Source organism: Eretmochelys imbricata, chromosome 2 (genome assembly GCF_965152235.1).
Source record: "Eretmochelys imbricata isolate rEreImb1 chromosome 2, rEreImb1.hap1, whole genome shotgun sequence".
Classification (NCBI taxonomy): domain Eukaryota; kingdom Metazoa; phylum Chordata; order Testudines; family Cheloniidae; genus Eretmochelys; species Eretmochelys imbricata.
Genome location: NC_135573.1, coordinates 82,352,241 through 82,369,194, shown reverse-complemented (window position 1 = coordinate 82,369,194; position 16,954 = coordinate 82,352,241). Strand labels below are relative to the sequence as shown.

Below are 16,954 nucleotides of genomic sequence, written 5' to 3'. Positions count from 1 at the left end.
GAGGCACTAACGATGTGTTACGTTGAAAGCAGGATTTCTCTAACTCAGAGCTCAACACCTGCAGGGCTGGTGCAACAACGAGGCGAACTAGGTGGTCGCCTAGGGCGCCAAGTGGTTGGGGGCGGCCAAAAGTGTGCTCTGGAGAGGCAGTGGAGTGGAGGTGAGCTGGGGTAGGGGGGCGCGGGGAGGGCTGCCTGGAGCAAGTAACGGGGGGGGGGGGGGCGGCAGCGCTGTGCAAGGGAACCACTTCCCGCCCCAGCTCACCTCTGCTCTGCCTCCTCCCCTGAGCACGCTGCCCCGCTCTGCTTCTCTCCCTCCCAGGCTTGTGGCGCCAAACAGCTGATTGGTGTCGCAAGCCTGGGAGGCGGGAGAAGTGGAGTGGCGGCAGCCTGCTTGGGGAGGAGTCAGAGCAGAGGTGAGCTGGGGTGGGGAGCTGCCGCATGGCTCCCCGGGCCGAGGAGAGGGAGGGGGCGGCGGGGAGTTGCCGCACGGCCCTCTGGGCCGAGGGAGAGGAGAGGGGAGGGGCGGCGGTAGGGAGCTGCCGCAGGGTGGGCACCTCGGGGAGCTGCCACAGGGCTTGGGGCAGGGGGCGCGGGCGCAAGGTGGAAGTTTCGCCTAGGGCGCGAAACATCGTTGCACTGGCCCTGAACACCTGCCTCTCCTGGTCATGATCGCATAAAACATGATAACTACAGTAGTCACGTACATATGATTGTTTAGAAAGGGATATTAGTGCAGTATTTAATATCTTTTAACTCCCTTTAATGTGATAATTGTTTTATCCTTTTTGAACACAGTTAATCTAGCTATCTGCTTCTGCTCTTCATTTCTTCTCTCCCCAGTCACACCCTTCTCTGTTCTCCTCTCTCTATTTGCTCCTGGCACTTGCTTCTGTGCTCCCTGGGCCCTTTCTCAACCTATGTCTTTATATTTTTTCCTGTGGCCTGTTTTTTTTCGTTGCCCCTGCACATTTCCCTGCTGTTCCGTCATATTCCCTCCATACTCCACAGAACCCTCTGTCCGGTTGCCTTCTTACATGGTCATTCTTAACCTGCCAGCAGCTCCTGTTCCACCAGTGATTCAGTTTCCTATTAATCAACAGCTTTTGAAATCACAGTTTGAGAACTGCTGATTTGTAGGCAAATTGCATTCATCTTTTCAGCACTGCAGCCTGAATGCCTAGTCCAGTCACTTTACAAGTGATGTCACTATTTAACAAGATGAAACTGCAGCTGTAGGTTCAGGAGGGTCAATTATAGTTGAACTTTGGGTCCAATCTTATTCGAGGTTAAACTCTTCCCACAAGGGATTGAGTTCCCTCAACTCACACAAGGTGAAGTCCATGGGGGTGTGTATAAGAGGCTGGGGGAGGCTACCCAAAAAGAGGCTGGCCATGTAGGTGGGCAAATGCCATGGATGCGATGTGGGTCACCTCCCTGTGGAGACTCGCTGGCCCCCTGCCTTTGGAGCACTGGAAGTGAAGCTCCCTAGAAGTAGAGGCCCACCGGTGCCCGGTCTGTGGCTCCGCCCCTGTTCTGCCTCGTGCCCTGAGGCGCACCATGGAGAGGAGCGGGCAGGTCTCGGGGGAAGAGGCACAGAGGAGCAGGTGCCGGGGGCACAGAGCAGTGAGCACTGGGTGGGGGGAGCTTGGAGGAAGAAGCAGAGAGGAGCGAGCAGTGGGCAGGGGGCATTGGGGAGGGGGTGAAGCAGGGGGTGGGAAGAGGTAGCGCAAGGGCGGGGCATCGGGGAAGAGGTAGAGTGGGGGCAGGGCCACGGTCCGGTCTCCAGTGGCCCCCCAATTCTAGGGAGCTTCCGGCGCTCATGCGTAAGCCTTCCCAAACGGAAGACTCATGCGCCGCCTATGGTCAAGCCACTATCCTCTCTTGGTTCTAAGTACTCTAAAATGGCCCATTTTTCTTGATGTCCACGTGTGTAATAAAAATAGAAAAATCAACAACACTAAATCATCCTCTCTGGTTTTCCAGTGTGTTCTACCTTCCCTATATCTGTCTTTTACATAGTCCCTATCCCAAAGAGCGTATAATCTTTCTTTCTGTAGATTATGCAGTGCCAAACGCATTATTCGTACTAATAAATAATATTTGAAGATGCCACTTACCCCTCCTAGGTGGGCCTGGATTGGCAAATTCATTTGAAAATGTACACATGCTAAGACGTGTTTCTGACCTTGTAACTTTCAAGGTGCTGTGCTGTATAATATTGGTGGCTTTCTTTTTTAATATTATATCTTTTTTTGCATGAAAACAGTAGCTGCAGTAAAGTTCTCATTAGTGTCCTACAGAAGTTGTTCTGTGCCATGTATTCTCCCAGGTGCTGCCAGATTCCTTATTAAGGAACTTTCCTACCACAATCTAGAACTAGAGAGAAACCGCTTGGAAGAACTAGGAGTCAAACGTCAGTGTGTCTGGCCGTTCATTGTTGTCATGGATGACTCTTGTGTCTTATGGAACATTCACAGTGTCCAAGAACAGTCCAGGTAAATTAACTTTTCACGAACAATGGAACCGTCAGATGGGTCCCAGCCAAAGCCACAGCCCACCCCAAACTTTTGCAATATTCCAATCTGAATGCACACTTTGTAGCTTGCGCCCATCTCTAGCAATTGGTGATAACTAAAAAAAATGGCTGCTTAAAATAGTCAAAGCAGAATTTAAAAATTATACTCTGCTTATCACTTAGGATATGTCTACACTGCCATCAGAGATGTGACTGCAGCACATGTAGACATGCCCGAATTAGTTGTGGTCTAGCTAGCTCAGATAATAGCAGTGAAGTGTTGTACAAGCCCACCCAGGACTGCTGGGCATGTACTCAAGCAGCTAATCCAGGTGCCGCAGCTTCACTGCGATTGTTATTTGAGCTAAGCAGGTTAAAGTTAGCTCAGGAATGTCTACAGATGCTGCAGCACACCTCTGATTGCAGTGTAGACATACCCTTAGTAATGATTCAAAGCTGTTACTATTGTGTGCATGACATTTCAGATAGCTTCACAATTAACAGTTGCATGTCATTTTGCAGACATTTTATCTCCAATTATTTCATCTCAATTAGTGTTTTCTGTCCATTAGCTAGTGTTGTGATTGACTCGATCACTTTCTCTGCTCTCTTGTAAAACTGATCAGTTTTTGACATAGAGTTTACCTAAGCCTTTCTATCACTTGACTTGCCAGTGGGAAAGAACATTTTGGTTGTTTGTTTTTTATCGGCTTGACTATTCTGGGGGTTTTTTGTTTCTCAATTAAAATTCTTTATTTGGGAGTCTTAATTTTCTAGAAGGCATTATGCCATGCCACTCAATTCTTTTTACCTTCTCCCACACTGCACTTTATTTAGGAAATGCCTTTCCTGAATTGATTCATAAAGCTACTTCCTTCTGCCTCTCCATATATCTCACCAGTAATACCCACCACTCTTGGAAAGTCTGTATGCTTACAATGACTGGATTGAGGGGTAGAGATGAGGGTGGCACTTACATTAGCTATTTATAATAATGTAAATGTTCCTTCTATGTGTGTGCATGAATATACAATTATGTATTTGTACAGCACCTAGCAAAAAAGGATCCTTATCTAAACATTGCACAATAATATAGTAGCAGAGATCTAAAACACATATGTGATACATGATTACATTTCATAGCCAGTCCATGGAGCCAGGGAGTACCAGTAAGAATGTGTCTTTGAAGAGTGTTCTACAGCACATTGAAGCCACACCAAAAATTGTTCATTATGCAATACTGGGTATTCAGAAATGGAACAGCAAGTTGAATTCCAGGGGATCAAAACCTCCATTCTCCAGGTGCCATGTGCATGACTTCATACTGCTCAACGTAGACCTGACTCAGAACGTGCAATATGATCTAAACAGGTATGCAAAAGTGATTTAACAAATACAGTAAAAAATCTCCCTGCCAGCTAATAGTCATGTTTCATAGCCATAGTAAAAACAGATAGTGGTACTTTCATGGCTGTGAGGTCATGCCACAAAATACTACTTTAAAAAAAACACAGAATGATGTGCGCAGCATTGTAATAAGACTGCAGTATCCAAACAAACTAAAGTCAACTGTATGATTGGTTGAGTTACTTCTGATGTCACATTCGTGTTGCATCAAAATGAGCTGTTCAAAGTGAGGGTTAGCCCCCCTCCTCTCTATGACATAGGAACTGCATACAAAAAAGAAGCATGCATAGGGAACAAATGGATGTTTTGTATATGATTTTAACAAAAACCAGTCGTATGTGATTTCAAGAAATAAACCCACAAAAATCTAAAAATACAGATTATGAGTAACAGTGTTATGTTGCCATCACAAAACATCCATGCACAAACCTACTACTACATTGTGAAAGAATGGTCACCCAGAAAGAGAGTCTGTATTAAAAGGCTAAAAGAAACATATCAAGCAGTTCTGATAACATCATGGTAACCCACAGCTGCAAAGCTACTGCACTGTAATGGGTGTGCATATTGGGTGTGGTATTGCAGGAGTTCTTTTATCTCCCAGTTCTCTGTTTATTATCAGCACCTATTCATTGACTGTGGGGTTAGGAATAAGGGAAGTGTTGGTCACTATGGCATTAGGAAACTTCACAGTCTTTCACTGGATCACATAATTCCATTGTATAATTTCAGCATGGGACATTTCCTCTAGCATTATACCTGTAGGGGTGATTTAACTTTCTAATTCCAATCTCTTCATGGAAAGAGATCGTGAGCAAGTGAATTTGCTATAGGTTTTTAATTCCAAACACTGATGGAAAGTGAGAAATAAAGGCGAGAGAGCAGAGGTTTTCTCTGTAAAACAATGACAGATAAAATCTGGAAGCAATTTAGCGCCATAAGAAATACAACAGCCGTCCTCCCTTCATGTATTTTGTCTCAAATACCTTCAGTGTTTTCCCGATCTCTTTTCTTCAGTCAGGTGAGCTGCGCTTCCCTACAGATTCCTGCCACTTGCCGATGCATTTCTGGAAGCAGAGCTTCCTGTGACTGACAAAAGGTGCTGTCCCTCGCAGGATGGATTTTCTGCCTCTCCTCTTCTGATTTCTTCTTGGTTCTCTCTTGTATTTTAGGTCTTCTCTGTGTGTGTTTTTTTTTTTTTTAAAACTCCTGTAGCTTCAGTCTGGCCTTTTCTCTCCTTCGTCACCCACCCACCCACTGTCTGTCTTTCTCCCAGTCTGTCTGTCTTTCCATCTTAACCCTGGTGCTCACTATCCTGACTCCATTTTTCCAGTCTCCACTCAGATGAGTCCTTACGTGGTATAAAAACAGCACCTGGTGGGGAGGTGGAAGCCCTGCATCTAGATTCCATGCACTGACTGTTTTTCTTTCCCTGCGTGCAATGCTAAGTCCTATTGAATTGCACCAGCACTATGCAAGGGCACATCACAATGGAGAATAGGAAGAATGTTCACAAACGTTCACAACCTTGGTCAGCTACTCCTCTTGTACCATAACAGAGAACACTGCTTTCTCTCCTCCACCCCAGGGATAAATTAATTCATTATAAATCATTCCAGTTTTGGGGTACAGTTTTTCTTTAACAAGTGCTAGAATGGAACATCAAACCTGTATGAAAACAAACCTCACTGGCCAATCAGGATTTCCCAGTGATCTGAGAGCTACACTAGCCATGCTTCATAATACTGGAAAATCTTGGTTGCTAACTGATTGGCAAAGAAATAACCAATCTTAACAGGAAGAGTCCCTTTCCTGATTTTTGTCCAAGTAACCCTGTGCCTAAGATTTATTTGGCTTTTAAAATATACAGTATGTTCCCTTGCTGTTACAGCAAGCAGCACACAGCTATGAAATACAGGGGCCTGTCATGTTATACACAAACTGTCGTGCTGTAATTTGTTAGGTATGTTTCATTGCAGGACATTTTTTCACTCAGCACTCCATGAAGAGATTGGAATTAGAAAGTTAAATCACCCCTACAGGTATAATGCTAGAGGAAATGTCCCATGCTGAAATTATACAATGGAATTATGTGATCCAGTGAAAGACTGTGAAGTTTCCTAATGCCATAGTGACCAACACTTCCCTTATTCCTAACCTCACAGTCAAGTGAGCTGTAGCTCACGAAAGCTTATGCTCAAATAAATTGGTTAGTCTCTCAGGTGCCACAAGTACTCCTTTTCTTTTTACAATCATTTTAGTGAATCTGTGTTTAATATCTAGGTACTTCTGTGAAGATGTAGATTTTAACCTGAGAACAAATAGCAGTGGCCTTCTCATCTGCCGCTTTAACAACTTCAGTCTCATGAAGAAACACATCCAGGTGGGAGGGCAAAAGGACTTTGCCATTAAGCCAAAAATCATGGTGAGTTTTGCATGTTTGAAAACGAGCTATGTGCAGGAGACAAAACTGGTACTTTGCCATTGTTTCCATGAAGGTCAAGATTTGGATGTTTACTTAGTGTGTCAGAGAAAGTCTGTTCTGTGTTTGAACAGCATCTAGCGCTATGGCTGGACCTGCTATGTACTATCTCAATGCAAGTAGTGATAAATATTAATAATTTCTCTATCACTAGCAGTAATCCTGGGAGTCTGTCACAACTCCTCCATTATAATGGAGACACCAAGAACAAACTGGGATTTGAAAGCTGATTAAATAATTACTAGTTAATTCACGGATTTCTTTGGCTGAGTAAGGCTTGAATTAGGAACTCTCAAATCTAAATTCTAATCCGAAGTGGATAAATTTTTCTAAACTCAAGATTAAAGGTTTTCTAAATTCATGTGGGATAGATAAATATATGTAGTCATTTCCAGTCTCTAGTGGTTTGTGGTGATCTTCAGTCATTGCTGTTGTTGATAAGAAGAAACATTTTACACAGGCTTTGAAATTTCAAAGTACTCTGGAAATCCACCTGCAGACTCTGGCTATTGCAGAATGTGCTGCTTGCTACTAAATGGTGTTTCATGCACAGTTCGTTTTACCTGTGCTCGATGAACTGTATCAGCTTTCAGATGAGGTATAATTCAAGGTGTTTGGTTTGAATCTTGAAATCCTATCTTGGTCTGGTTTCCTGACTCCTTTAAACTCTCTCTTGCTACTGTTCATACCTAGTCCTGTAGTTCAGATCAGATGGGACACTGGCGCTAACCCCCCCCCAGATTTGAATGCTTAGGGGGTAGTGGCTAATTATTCTCTGTGCATCCAACAGAGTTGGAACTAGTTGACTAATTGTACTGTGTGACATTCTGTATATAAAGTCTTTTGCCTAATGGGCCATAAGGGGAGAGTTGAATCTCTGAGGTTGTGTGGGTGGTGTAGGGTGAATGAGGGGCATTGTAGTAAATAGTGTTGCTTTTGAATTTAAATTATTTGTATTTTTATTTTCTGTCCTTATGCATTGAGATATTCACAAACGTGCTTAACAATCAAAGAACAAAAAAATCACAGTTTCTGCTATTTCCATGTGGTACCACTGGGTTGCATGTTCTAGGGTTTTGCAGCTTATTTACCAAGTGGGAATTACAGTAACATAGCCACAAGAAGGCAAACTGTACATTCAGTGAAGATACAACCTACAGAGTGTTGGCTGAAAGAGGTTCCATCATTTTCATTGTAGGTATCGGAGAGCGTGGCCCCAATAATGCCTCTTCAGTATGTCTGTGCCCCAGACAGTGAACACACACTGCTGGCAGCCCCAGCTCAGTTCCTTCTGGAGAAATTCCTTCAGCATGCAACATACAAACTCTTTCCAAAGGCCATCCATAACTTCAAGAACCCTGTACTGGCCATTGACTGCTACCTGAACATTGGACCTGAGGTACAAAATAACTCTAGGGGGAAATGGGCTCTCTAGCAAATACAAATTGTTGTATTTCTTACTTCTAATTTTTTAAAACTTTCTTTTTGTATGATGACTCCTTACAATCATCAGGGTGGGTATTGAACCGAGGACTTTGATTTAAAACCATGACTCTCTATTACTCAAACTAAAGGGCTAATTCTGTTAGCTTAGAAGGAGTAGCAGCAAACCTCTTATGTTGCCTGGAAAATTGGGAGCGTGGGGTCCAAAGATCCATACTGTGCTAATAGATTAAGAAATTTCAAGGCCAGAAGGGACCGTTGTGATAATCTAGAGTGACCTCCTGTGTAAGAGAGGCCATAGAATTTCCCCAAAATAATTCCTAGAGCATTATTTATTTTATTTTATTTTTTTAAAGTCCAGCCTTGATTTAAAAGTTTTCAGTGATGGAGAATCCACTGCAGCCTTTGGCATATTGTTCCAGTGGTTAATTACTCTCACTATTAAAAACGTTTGCCTCATTTACAGTCCGAATTTGTCTAGCTTCAGCTTCCAGCCATTGGAACATGTACCTTTCTCTGCTAGACTGAAGAGTCCATTTTTAAATATGTGTTTCCCATGTAGGTACTTAGAGACTGTAATCAAGATATCCCTTAACCTTCTCGTTGTTGAGCAAAATAGATGGAGTTCCTTGAGTCTACCACTATAAGGGAGGATTTTTAATCCATTCATCGTTCTTGTGGCTCTTCTCTGAACCCTCTCCAATTTATCAACGTCTTTCTTGAATTGTGGGCACCAGAAGTAGACACAGTATTCCAGCAATGGTCATGACAATGCCAAATACAGAGGTGAAATAACCTCTCTACTTCTATTCGAGATTCCCCTGTTAATGCATCCAAGGATTGTATTAGCCTTTTTGACCAGAGCATCACACTGGGAGCTCATGTACAGCTGATTATCCACTATGACCCCAAATCTTTTTCAGTCACTGCTTCCCAGGATAGAGTCCCTCTCCCCCCCCTCCATCATGTAAGTATGGCCTATTTTCCCTGTTTCTAGATATATACATTTAGCCACATTAAAACACACATTGTTTGCTTGTGCCCAGCTGACCAAATAATCCAAATTGCTCTGTATCAACTCTCTTTATTATTTACCACTCCCCCAGTTTTTATGTCAACTGCAAACATTATCAGTGATGATTTTTTTTTCCAGGTCATTGATAAAAATGTAAATAGTTTAGGGCAGTGGTTCTCAAACTTTAACAACCCAAGGACCCCCATTTTGATTTAAATTTTTTTTGCAGACCCCCAGTTCAACCCCAGGCCCCGTCCCCCCTTCCTGCCCCCACTCTATTCCTGCCCCTCCTCTTCCCTGCCTCTTTCCACTCCCTCCCCCGAGTGCATCCCATCCCCGCTTCTCCCCCTCCCTCCCAGTGCCTCCTGCATGTCGCTGAACAGCTGTTCTTCTTCAAGTGCTTGCTCATGTATATTCCAATAGGTGCGTGCGCATGCCACGTGCATGATCGTCAGAAGGTTTTACCCTAGCAGTACCCATTGGGTCGGCTGTGGAGCCCTCTGAAGTGGCGCCCTCATGGCGATGTAGATAGTCCCCTGCTGACCCACCGCCTGCTCAATTCCTTGTTACTGCCAGTGATCGTCATTGGAACAACTTGTCTCTTGCTTTAGCAAGTGCTTTCCTAGTGTTTTTTTCCTGTACATAGTTGTTAATCGTTCTCATAGTAGTTAGTGAGTGAGTAAGTTTAAGTTGGGAGGTTCCCCCTCCCTCAGCTAAGATTTTCCCCATCTGGGGCATGCTGCAGCCTCAGGGGTTCAAGCCATGTGATAGGTGTGGTAAGCCTATGCCCAAAGGGGATCCACACGCTGCTTGTCTGAAGTGCCTGGTGGAGGGATATTTGCAGGACAGATGTAGTATTTGCAGAGGCTTCAAGCCCAGAACCAAAAGACAGAGAGACTATCATTTGAAATTCCTTTTAATGGAGTCCGCTCTCCTGCCTCAACTGGCACAAGAGGCAGCACCAGCCTCGGTGAGGGGCACCAAGGAAGGACTTACATAAGGAGCATGGGCACTGGTCCCTGGTGCGGAAGGCAGGCTTATCAGTGCAACACCCATCACAATCCCTGGGGCTGCGTAAGAAGAAAAAGGCAGAGAGGGGACCGTTCCTCCACCAAGAAAAGCACACAGGACACCAGTATGGTGCGTCCCACGCTGGGACACCAAATCAGTCCTGACACGGTCGACTCCGGCCTCGAGAGGAGGTCCATCGAGTCTGGTGTCGGTGGACTCCCCAGTCCGGAAGGTGTTGGAGGAGGACCTGGACCTTCCCTCTACACCAGATGCTTCCGAGGCAGCATGGAACTTGATGGCCAGGATGGCACGGTCCCCCACTTTGCATTCCCAGGCACTGGTTCAGGTGCAGACACCACGTGGGGCACCGACGGCGGCACCATCTATGTGGCACAAGGGCAAGAGCACCATGATGCGGCGCCGTTCCCCATCGCCTCGGTACCTCTTCCCAGCATCCTCGGGGTCCACTCCTCCCTGGTCGGGCTCGGACTATTCCTCTGAGTCAGAGGTGGAGTCATTTGTGTCCTGACACAACCAGTACCACTCAAGATCCCGGCACTGGTCTTCGCACCATAGAGCGGAGAATCCCTCAGTACCAATGGTATCCTGGCCACCCCAGTGGCAGGGCCAAGCACAATGGCCCTTTTGGACACCTTGGGCCTATCACCAGGCTCAAGGGCATAGTTCCAGGGCGGCATCAGTAGTTTCCGTTGCCTGTGGTGCCCCTTTCCCCCTCCCCTCCCGCCCCGCAATGTTGGTCGCCCCCGACACTTCCAGGGCTCCTGAGGACCCACCTCGGGGTCCACACCCTGGGCCTCCCGGATCGGGTGCATTGTCAGAGCCACTAACGCCCGCGGCTCCCAGTTGCAGCAGTGGTGGATGTCCCTGAGCATGTCACCAGGGAACCAGAGGAGCAGAAAGACCCTGTCCCACCTCGAGCCTCATCTTCTTCCTCAACAGACGAGGCAGTAGCCGGCACTACTACATCCGTCCCGGCAATGGACGTAAAAGCCCACCAGGACCTTCTTAGGAGGGTGGCCCAGAACCTCAACATGTAAACTGTGGAGGTTGTGGAGGACTAAGACCCGATGGTCAACGGAGGGGCAGAAACAACAGAAAGCGTCCTCTATAGTCCTCCTCCGGCCAGGGCTCCTCCAAGCAGTCCCTCGGCTCAAAGCCAAACTTTTGAAAGTGCGCCCAAGGACGGAGCACCAGCCCAAGTCTCGGATCCTTTCCCTCCCTTTGTGAATCGTCTGTCCCACTTCTCCCATGCCTAGGCCCAGATTACTTCAGATCGCTGGGTCCTGAGCATGGTGGGGGTGGGATATTCTATCCAGTTCTGTGCCCTACCACGCACCTTCCCTGTCCCTGTTCAGAGACCCCTCACGAGCAACTCTTTCTACAGGGGTGATATAGGAGGTTCCTCAGGACTTCAGGGGCAGGGGATTCTGTTCCCAATATTTCCTCATCCCTAAGGCCAAAGAGGGGCTCAGGCCTATCCTGGATCTGCGAAACCTCAACATATTTATAAGAAAATTGAAGTTTCATATGATCTCTCTGGCCACTATCATTCCTTCTCTGGATCTGGGGGACTGGTACGCTGCCCTTGACCTCAAGGATGTGTACTTCCATATATGAATTATTCCAGTGCACAGATGATTCCTGAGTGTTGTGGTCAGCAGCCAACACTATCAGTTCACTGTGCTCCCGTTCGGGCTTTCAATGGCCCCTTGTGTGTTCACAAAGTGCATGGCAGTTGTAGCAGCCTTCCTCTGCGAAGGCAGGGTACAGGTTTTTCCGTACCTGGATGACTGGCTCATCAGGGGCAATTCTCGAGTACAATTGCAAGAGCACGTGGCATTGGCACATGCCACTTTCAGGAGGCTAGGGCTCATTCTGAACGGGCCCAAGTCTACCCTAGCCCCAACCCAAAAAATAGAATTTATTGGGGCTCTCCTGGACTCCACTCGAGCGAGAGCTTCCCTGCCGAAGTCCCGGTTCCAAAGCATCAGAGAGCCTCTGCCAGTTTCCTTAAAATTACAGCCAGAAACTGCATGAAGCTCTGGGACATATGGGGGCCTGCATGTACATAGTACAACACACCAGATTGCTCCTTTGCCCCCTTCAGGCTTGGTTGGCGAGGGTATACAGACCCAGCCGGGACCCTCTGGACAGACTCGTTACCCTCCCACCCCGATTCTCAAGTCCCCTAAGCTGGTGGCTACAACCTTGGGTGGTCTGTGCTGGAGTACCCTTTGCTAAGCCTCAGCCCTCACTGTTGCTGGTCATGGACACATCGGAGATGGGCTGGGGAATACACTTGGGCAGTATCAGAACACAAGGCCTGTGGTCACTAGAACTGTCGTTGCATATCAACGTCAGGGAGCTGAGAGCCATTCGACTGGCTTGCCAGATGTTCCAGGCCCATCTTCAGGGCAAGTGTGTCTCAGTGATGATGGACAACACCACAGTGATGTTCTATATAAACAAACAGGGTGGTGCTCGCTCCTCTCCCCTGTGCCTGGAAGCTGTCCAAATGTGGGACTTCTGCGTCGCACACTCCATCCAGCTACAGGCCTCATATCTGCTGGGAGCAGAGAACTAACTAGCGGACCACCTCAGCCACTCGTTCAGTACTCACGAGTGGTCACTCAGAGCGGGCATTGCCCTTTCGATCTTCCAGAGGTGGGGCTATCCCTACGTGGACCTGTTCATGACACAGAGCAACAGAAAGTGTCAGCTGTTCTGCTCCTTTCAGAACCACAGCCAAGGCTCCAGAGCGGATGGTTTTCACCTACTGTGGACGGGTCACCTGCTATATGCGTTCCCGCCTTTCCCCCTCATACACAAGGTCCTCCTCAAGGTTCGGCAGGACAGGGCTTCAGTGATCCTCATAGCACCAGCGTCACCCCAACAGCACTAGTTCACCACGCTGCTGAACCTATCAGTGGACAGGCCAATAGCCCTTCCTATGCTCCCGGACCTCATCACACAGGACCACAGTCAACTACAGCACCCCAACCTGGAGTCCCTCCACCTCATGGTGTGGAAACTCCATGGCTCAATTAGCTTGAACTGCAGTGCTCGGGACCTGTTAGGGAAGTCCTACTGGGGAGCAGGAAACCCTCCACTCGCACAACATACCTGGCAAAGTGGAAGCATTTCTCCATTTGGTCCCTACAGAAACGTATTTCAGCAAGCCCCTATTCCCGTTGTGCTAGACTACCTTCTCTACCTGAAACAACAGGGGTTGGCAATATCATCTTTTAAGGTGCACCTGGCTGCCATCTTGGCCTTCCACCTAGCTGTGGTGGGTAGGTCGGTCTTTGGACATCCCATGGTTGGTCATTTTCTCAAGGGCTTGGATAGGCTTTATCCGCAGGTGTGGCAGCCCATTCCCCAGTGGGATCTCAACCTGGTTCTCTCCAGACTTTTGCGGTCCCCCTTTGAGCCCATGGCAACCTGTCCCGTATGCTACCTGTCCTAGAAGGTGTTTTTTTCCGGTGGCCATAACCTCAGCCAGATGGGTCTCTGAACTCAGAGCGCTGACTTCCGAGCCCCCCTACATGGGTTTTTATAAAGACAAGGTGCAGCTATGCCCTCACCCAGAGTTCCTACCCAAGGTAGTCTTCCACTTCCATGTAAAGTCTCCCACTTCCATTATTTCTAGTGGTATTCTTTCCTAAACCTCATGCCAGCAACAGATAGCAAGTACTCCATTCTCTGGATGTCAGGCATGCCCTAGCCTTCTCCATTGAATGCACACAGCCATTTCGTAAGTCACCACAACCCTTTATTGCAATCGCTGAAAGGATGAAAGGGCTTCCCATCTCATCTCCATGCATTTCGTCGTGGATCGCATCCTGAATCAGAACGTGCTATGACTTGGCTAAGATTCCAGCCCTGACACTGATGGCGCACTCCACAAGAGTGCAGGCTTCTTCCCCGCATTCCTCACGCCAGTCCCTAGTCAGGACATATGCAAGGCAACAACATGGTCTTCCATCCACACCTTCATGCTGCACTATGCCATCACTCAACAAGCGAGAGACGATGTGGCCTTCAGCAGGGCAGTACCTCAGTCAGCAACTTGGTGAACTCCGACCCTTCCTCCATGGAAACTGCTTGGGAGTCCCCTCTTGGAATGGACATGAGCAAGCATTTGAAGACGAAAAAATGGTTACTATCTCATTACTGTTGTTCTTCGAGATGTGTTGCTCATATCCATTCCAAATCCCGCCCGCCTCCCCTATGTCGGAGTATTCCTGCAAGAAGGAACTGAGCAGGTGGTGAGTCGGCAGGGGACCACATACACCGCCATGAAGGTGCCACTCCAGGGGGCTCCATAGCTGACCCGATGGGTACCGCGAGGGTAGAACCTTCCAACGACCGTGCACGTGGCACGCGCGCACACACACCTATTGGAATTGACATGAGTGACACATGTCGAAGAACAAGAGTTACAAGATGGTAAGTAACCATTTTTTCCCCTGCGTGCAGGAGGTGCTGGGAGAGAGGGGGAGGAGTTGATCAGTGGGGCCCACGGACTTCCTGGAGTACTCTCACAGACCCCCAGCAATCTGGACCCCAGTTTGAGAAACGCTGGTTTAGGGCCAAGAACCAGTCCCTCCAGGAGCCCACTAGAAACACACCCGGTCAATGATGATTCCCTGTTTACATGTACAATACATTTGAGACCTATCAGTTATCCAGTTTTTAATTCATTTAATGTGCGCCACTATAATTTTATATTATAATTTTTTTTCCAAAATGTCATGTAGTACCAAGTCAAATGCCTTACAGAACTCTAAATATATTACATTAACACTATTACCTTTATCAACAAACCTGTGATCTCATAAAAAAAAAATCAAGTTAATTTGACAGGATATATTTTCCATAAACCCATGTTGATTGGCATTAATTGGATTACTCTCCTTTAATTCTTTATTAATCAAGTCCCATATGAGCCACTCTGTTATCTTGCCTGGGAATGATGTCAGTCTGACAGTTCTATAATTATCTGAGTCATCCCATTTACCCTCTTTACATATTGGCACAACATTAACTTCCTTCTAGTCTTCTGGAATTTCCCTGATGTTCCAAGACTCATTGAAAACCATTATTAGCAGTCCAGCAAGCTCCTCAGACAGCTTTTGTAAAACTTTTGGATGCAAGTTATCTTGATCTCATGATTTAACAATGTTTAACTTTAGTAGATACTGTTTAGCATCTTCCTGAGATACTAGTGAAATGGGAAGAGTGTTGTTATATGATATGACTACATCATCTCTTTTATCCCAAAGACATAATAGAAGTATTTTTGAACACTTCTGCCTTTTCTGCATTATTATTGATAATTTTACCATTCCCATCTAGTAGTAGACTCATACCATTGTTAAGATTCTTTATGTTCCTGATATACTTTAAACAATCTTATTGTCCATAATTCTGCTGGCCATAGATTTCTGCTTATGTCTGTTTGCTTCCCCTATCAATTTTCTACAATTCCTAGATTCTGGTTTATATTCATTACTATCAACTTTCCCTTTCTTTCAGATATATATATTTATTTTTAACAGCGGCCTTCCCTTCCCCCGTAAGCTAGGTCTGTTTTTTAAACAGTACAGCTGTTTCTCCTCAATTGTGGGATTGTGGCTTTTTGGGCTTCTAGTAACTTGTTCTTAAACAAGTCCCAATTATCATTTCACATTTTTCTGAATAAATTCTTTCTCTCAGCTGATTTGGCTCATAATTGTGTTCAGCTTTGTGAAACTGGCCCTTTCAAAGTACCAAGTATATATAGATCACTGGTCTGGATTTTATTCTGTTTGCACAATATAAATGTGATTAAGTCATGATCACTTGTACCTAAGCTGCCATTAATTTTTAGTTCTGTGATCAGATCCTCTTCATCTGTCAAGACAAGGCCTAATATAGAATTTCCTCGTGTTGGATGCAACACTTTTTGAGTTATGAGATTCTCATCCATAATGTTTAGAAAGTCCAGCATATAATACTCAAATTGAAGTTCCCATGATCACACAGTTTTTTTCCATACACATTATAGATAGGTGTGTAATGGAGTAGACATCCTGTTCCCTAGTGTGATTTGGTGGTTTGAGGCAACTAATGCCCCGTCTTATGCTTTGCCTGTTAGGATATTGATTCATAAGCATTCAAGATCATGTTCTTCCGAGTTATCAGTGACTCGGAAACAGGTAATACCATTTTTGACAGTGCCACACTGTATTCCCATTTGCCCACTTGATACTCCCTAAATAGGTTAGAACCATTGATTTTAACATTCCAATCATAGGAATCATCCCACCAAGTTTAAATAATACCAACTAGATTGAATTTATGCTAATAAGTGAGCAATTCCAGCTCCTTTTGTTTATTACCCTGGCTCCTAGCATTGATGTAGAGCAGGGGTTCTCAAACTGGGGGTGGGAACCCCTCAGGGGGTCATGGGGGGTCGCAAGCTATCAGCCTCCACCCTAAACCCCACTTTGCCTCCAGCATCTATAATGGTGTTAAAATATTAAAAAGTGTTTTTAATTTATAGGTGGGGGGGTTGCACGCAGAGGCTTGCTATGTGAAAGGGGTCACCAGTACAAAAGTTTGAGAATCCCTGGTGTAGAGGCTATCGAAGTGTTTCTTCTCTTCGTGTCCTTTCGTTTCTTGATTGATTTTTGTTCTCAGTATCTGGATTTTGTGCTGAGTGTTCATGTCATCCCTCTTCTCTCCCTCCCTCTCTCCCCCAGCTTTTGTTATTAGGTTAAGATAGTCATCCTTAATCTTTTTGTAATCTATCACATATAATAATGTAAGAATTTGTCTGTAGTGAGAGCCCTTATTCTTGGGTGCCCGTTTGCCATTTAGCTATCTATACAGACCCTGATATTCATCCATATACTTTTTAAGACATGCATCCCCCAAATCTTTACTACTTTTTGTCATGTGTTTCTGATTCACATTTGTTGCAACTTTGTTCTTGCTTAGCCAGTTTCTGATATTACACTGCTGCACTAGCCTGATTGCTCACTCCAACAACGCATGATGTAATTATCCTCCTC

The 16,954-nt window shown here is 45.9% G+C and overlaps 1 protein-coding gene across 1 annotated transcript in view; it reads left to right on the top strand.

The window, feature by feature from the left end:
- Positions 1-16,954, top strand: part of GREB1L (GREB1 like retinoic acid receptor coactivator) — a 129,705-nt gene that overhangs the window by 106,222 nt on the left and 6,529 nt on the right. Inside the window, exons 27-30 of the mRNA XM_077810384.1 lie at positions 2,332-2,497; positions 3,661-3,888; positions 6,208-6,349; positions 7,605-7,805. Of these exons, the coding sequence (XP_077666510.1) occupies positions 2,332-2,497; positions 3,661-3,888; positions 6,208-6,349; positions 7,605-7,805 (737 nt within the window). The remainder of the gene's footprint in view (positions 1-2,331; positions 2,498-3,660; positions 3,889-6,207; positions 6,350-7,604; positions 7,806-16,954) is intronic.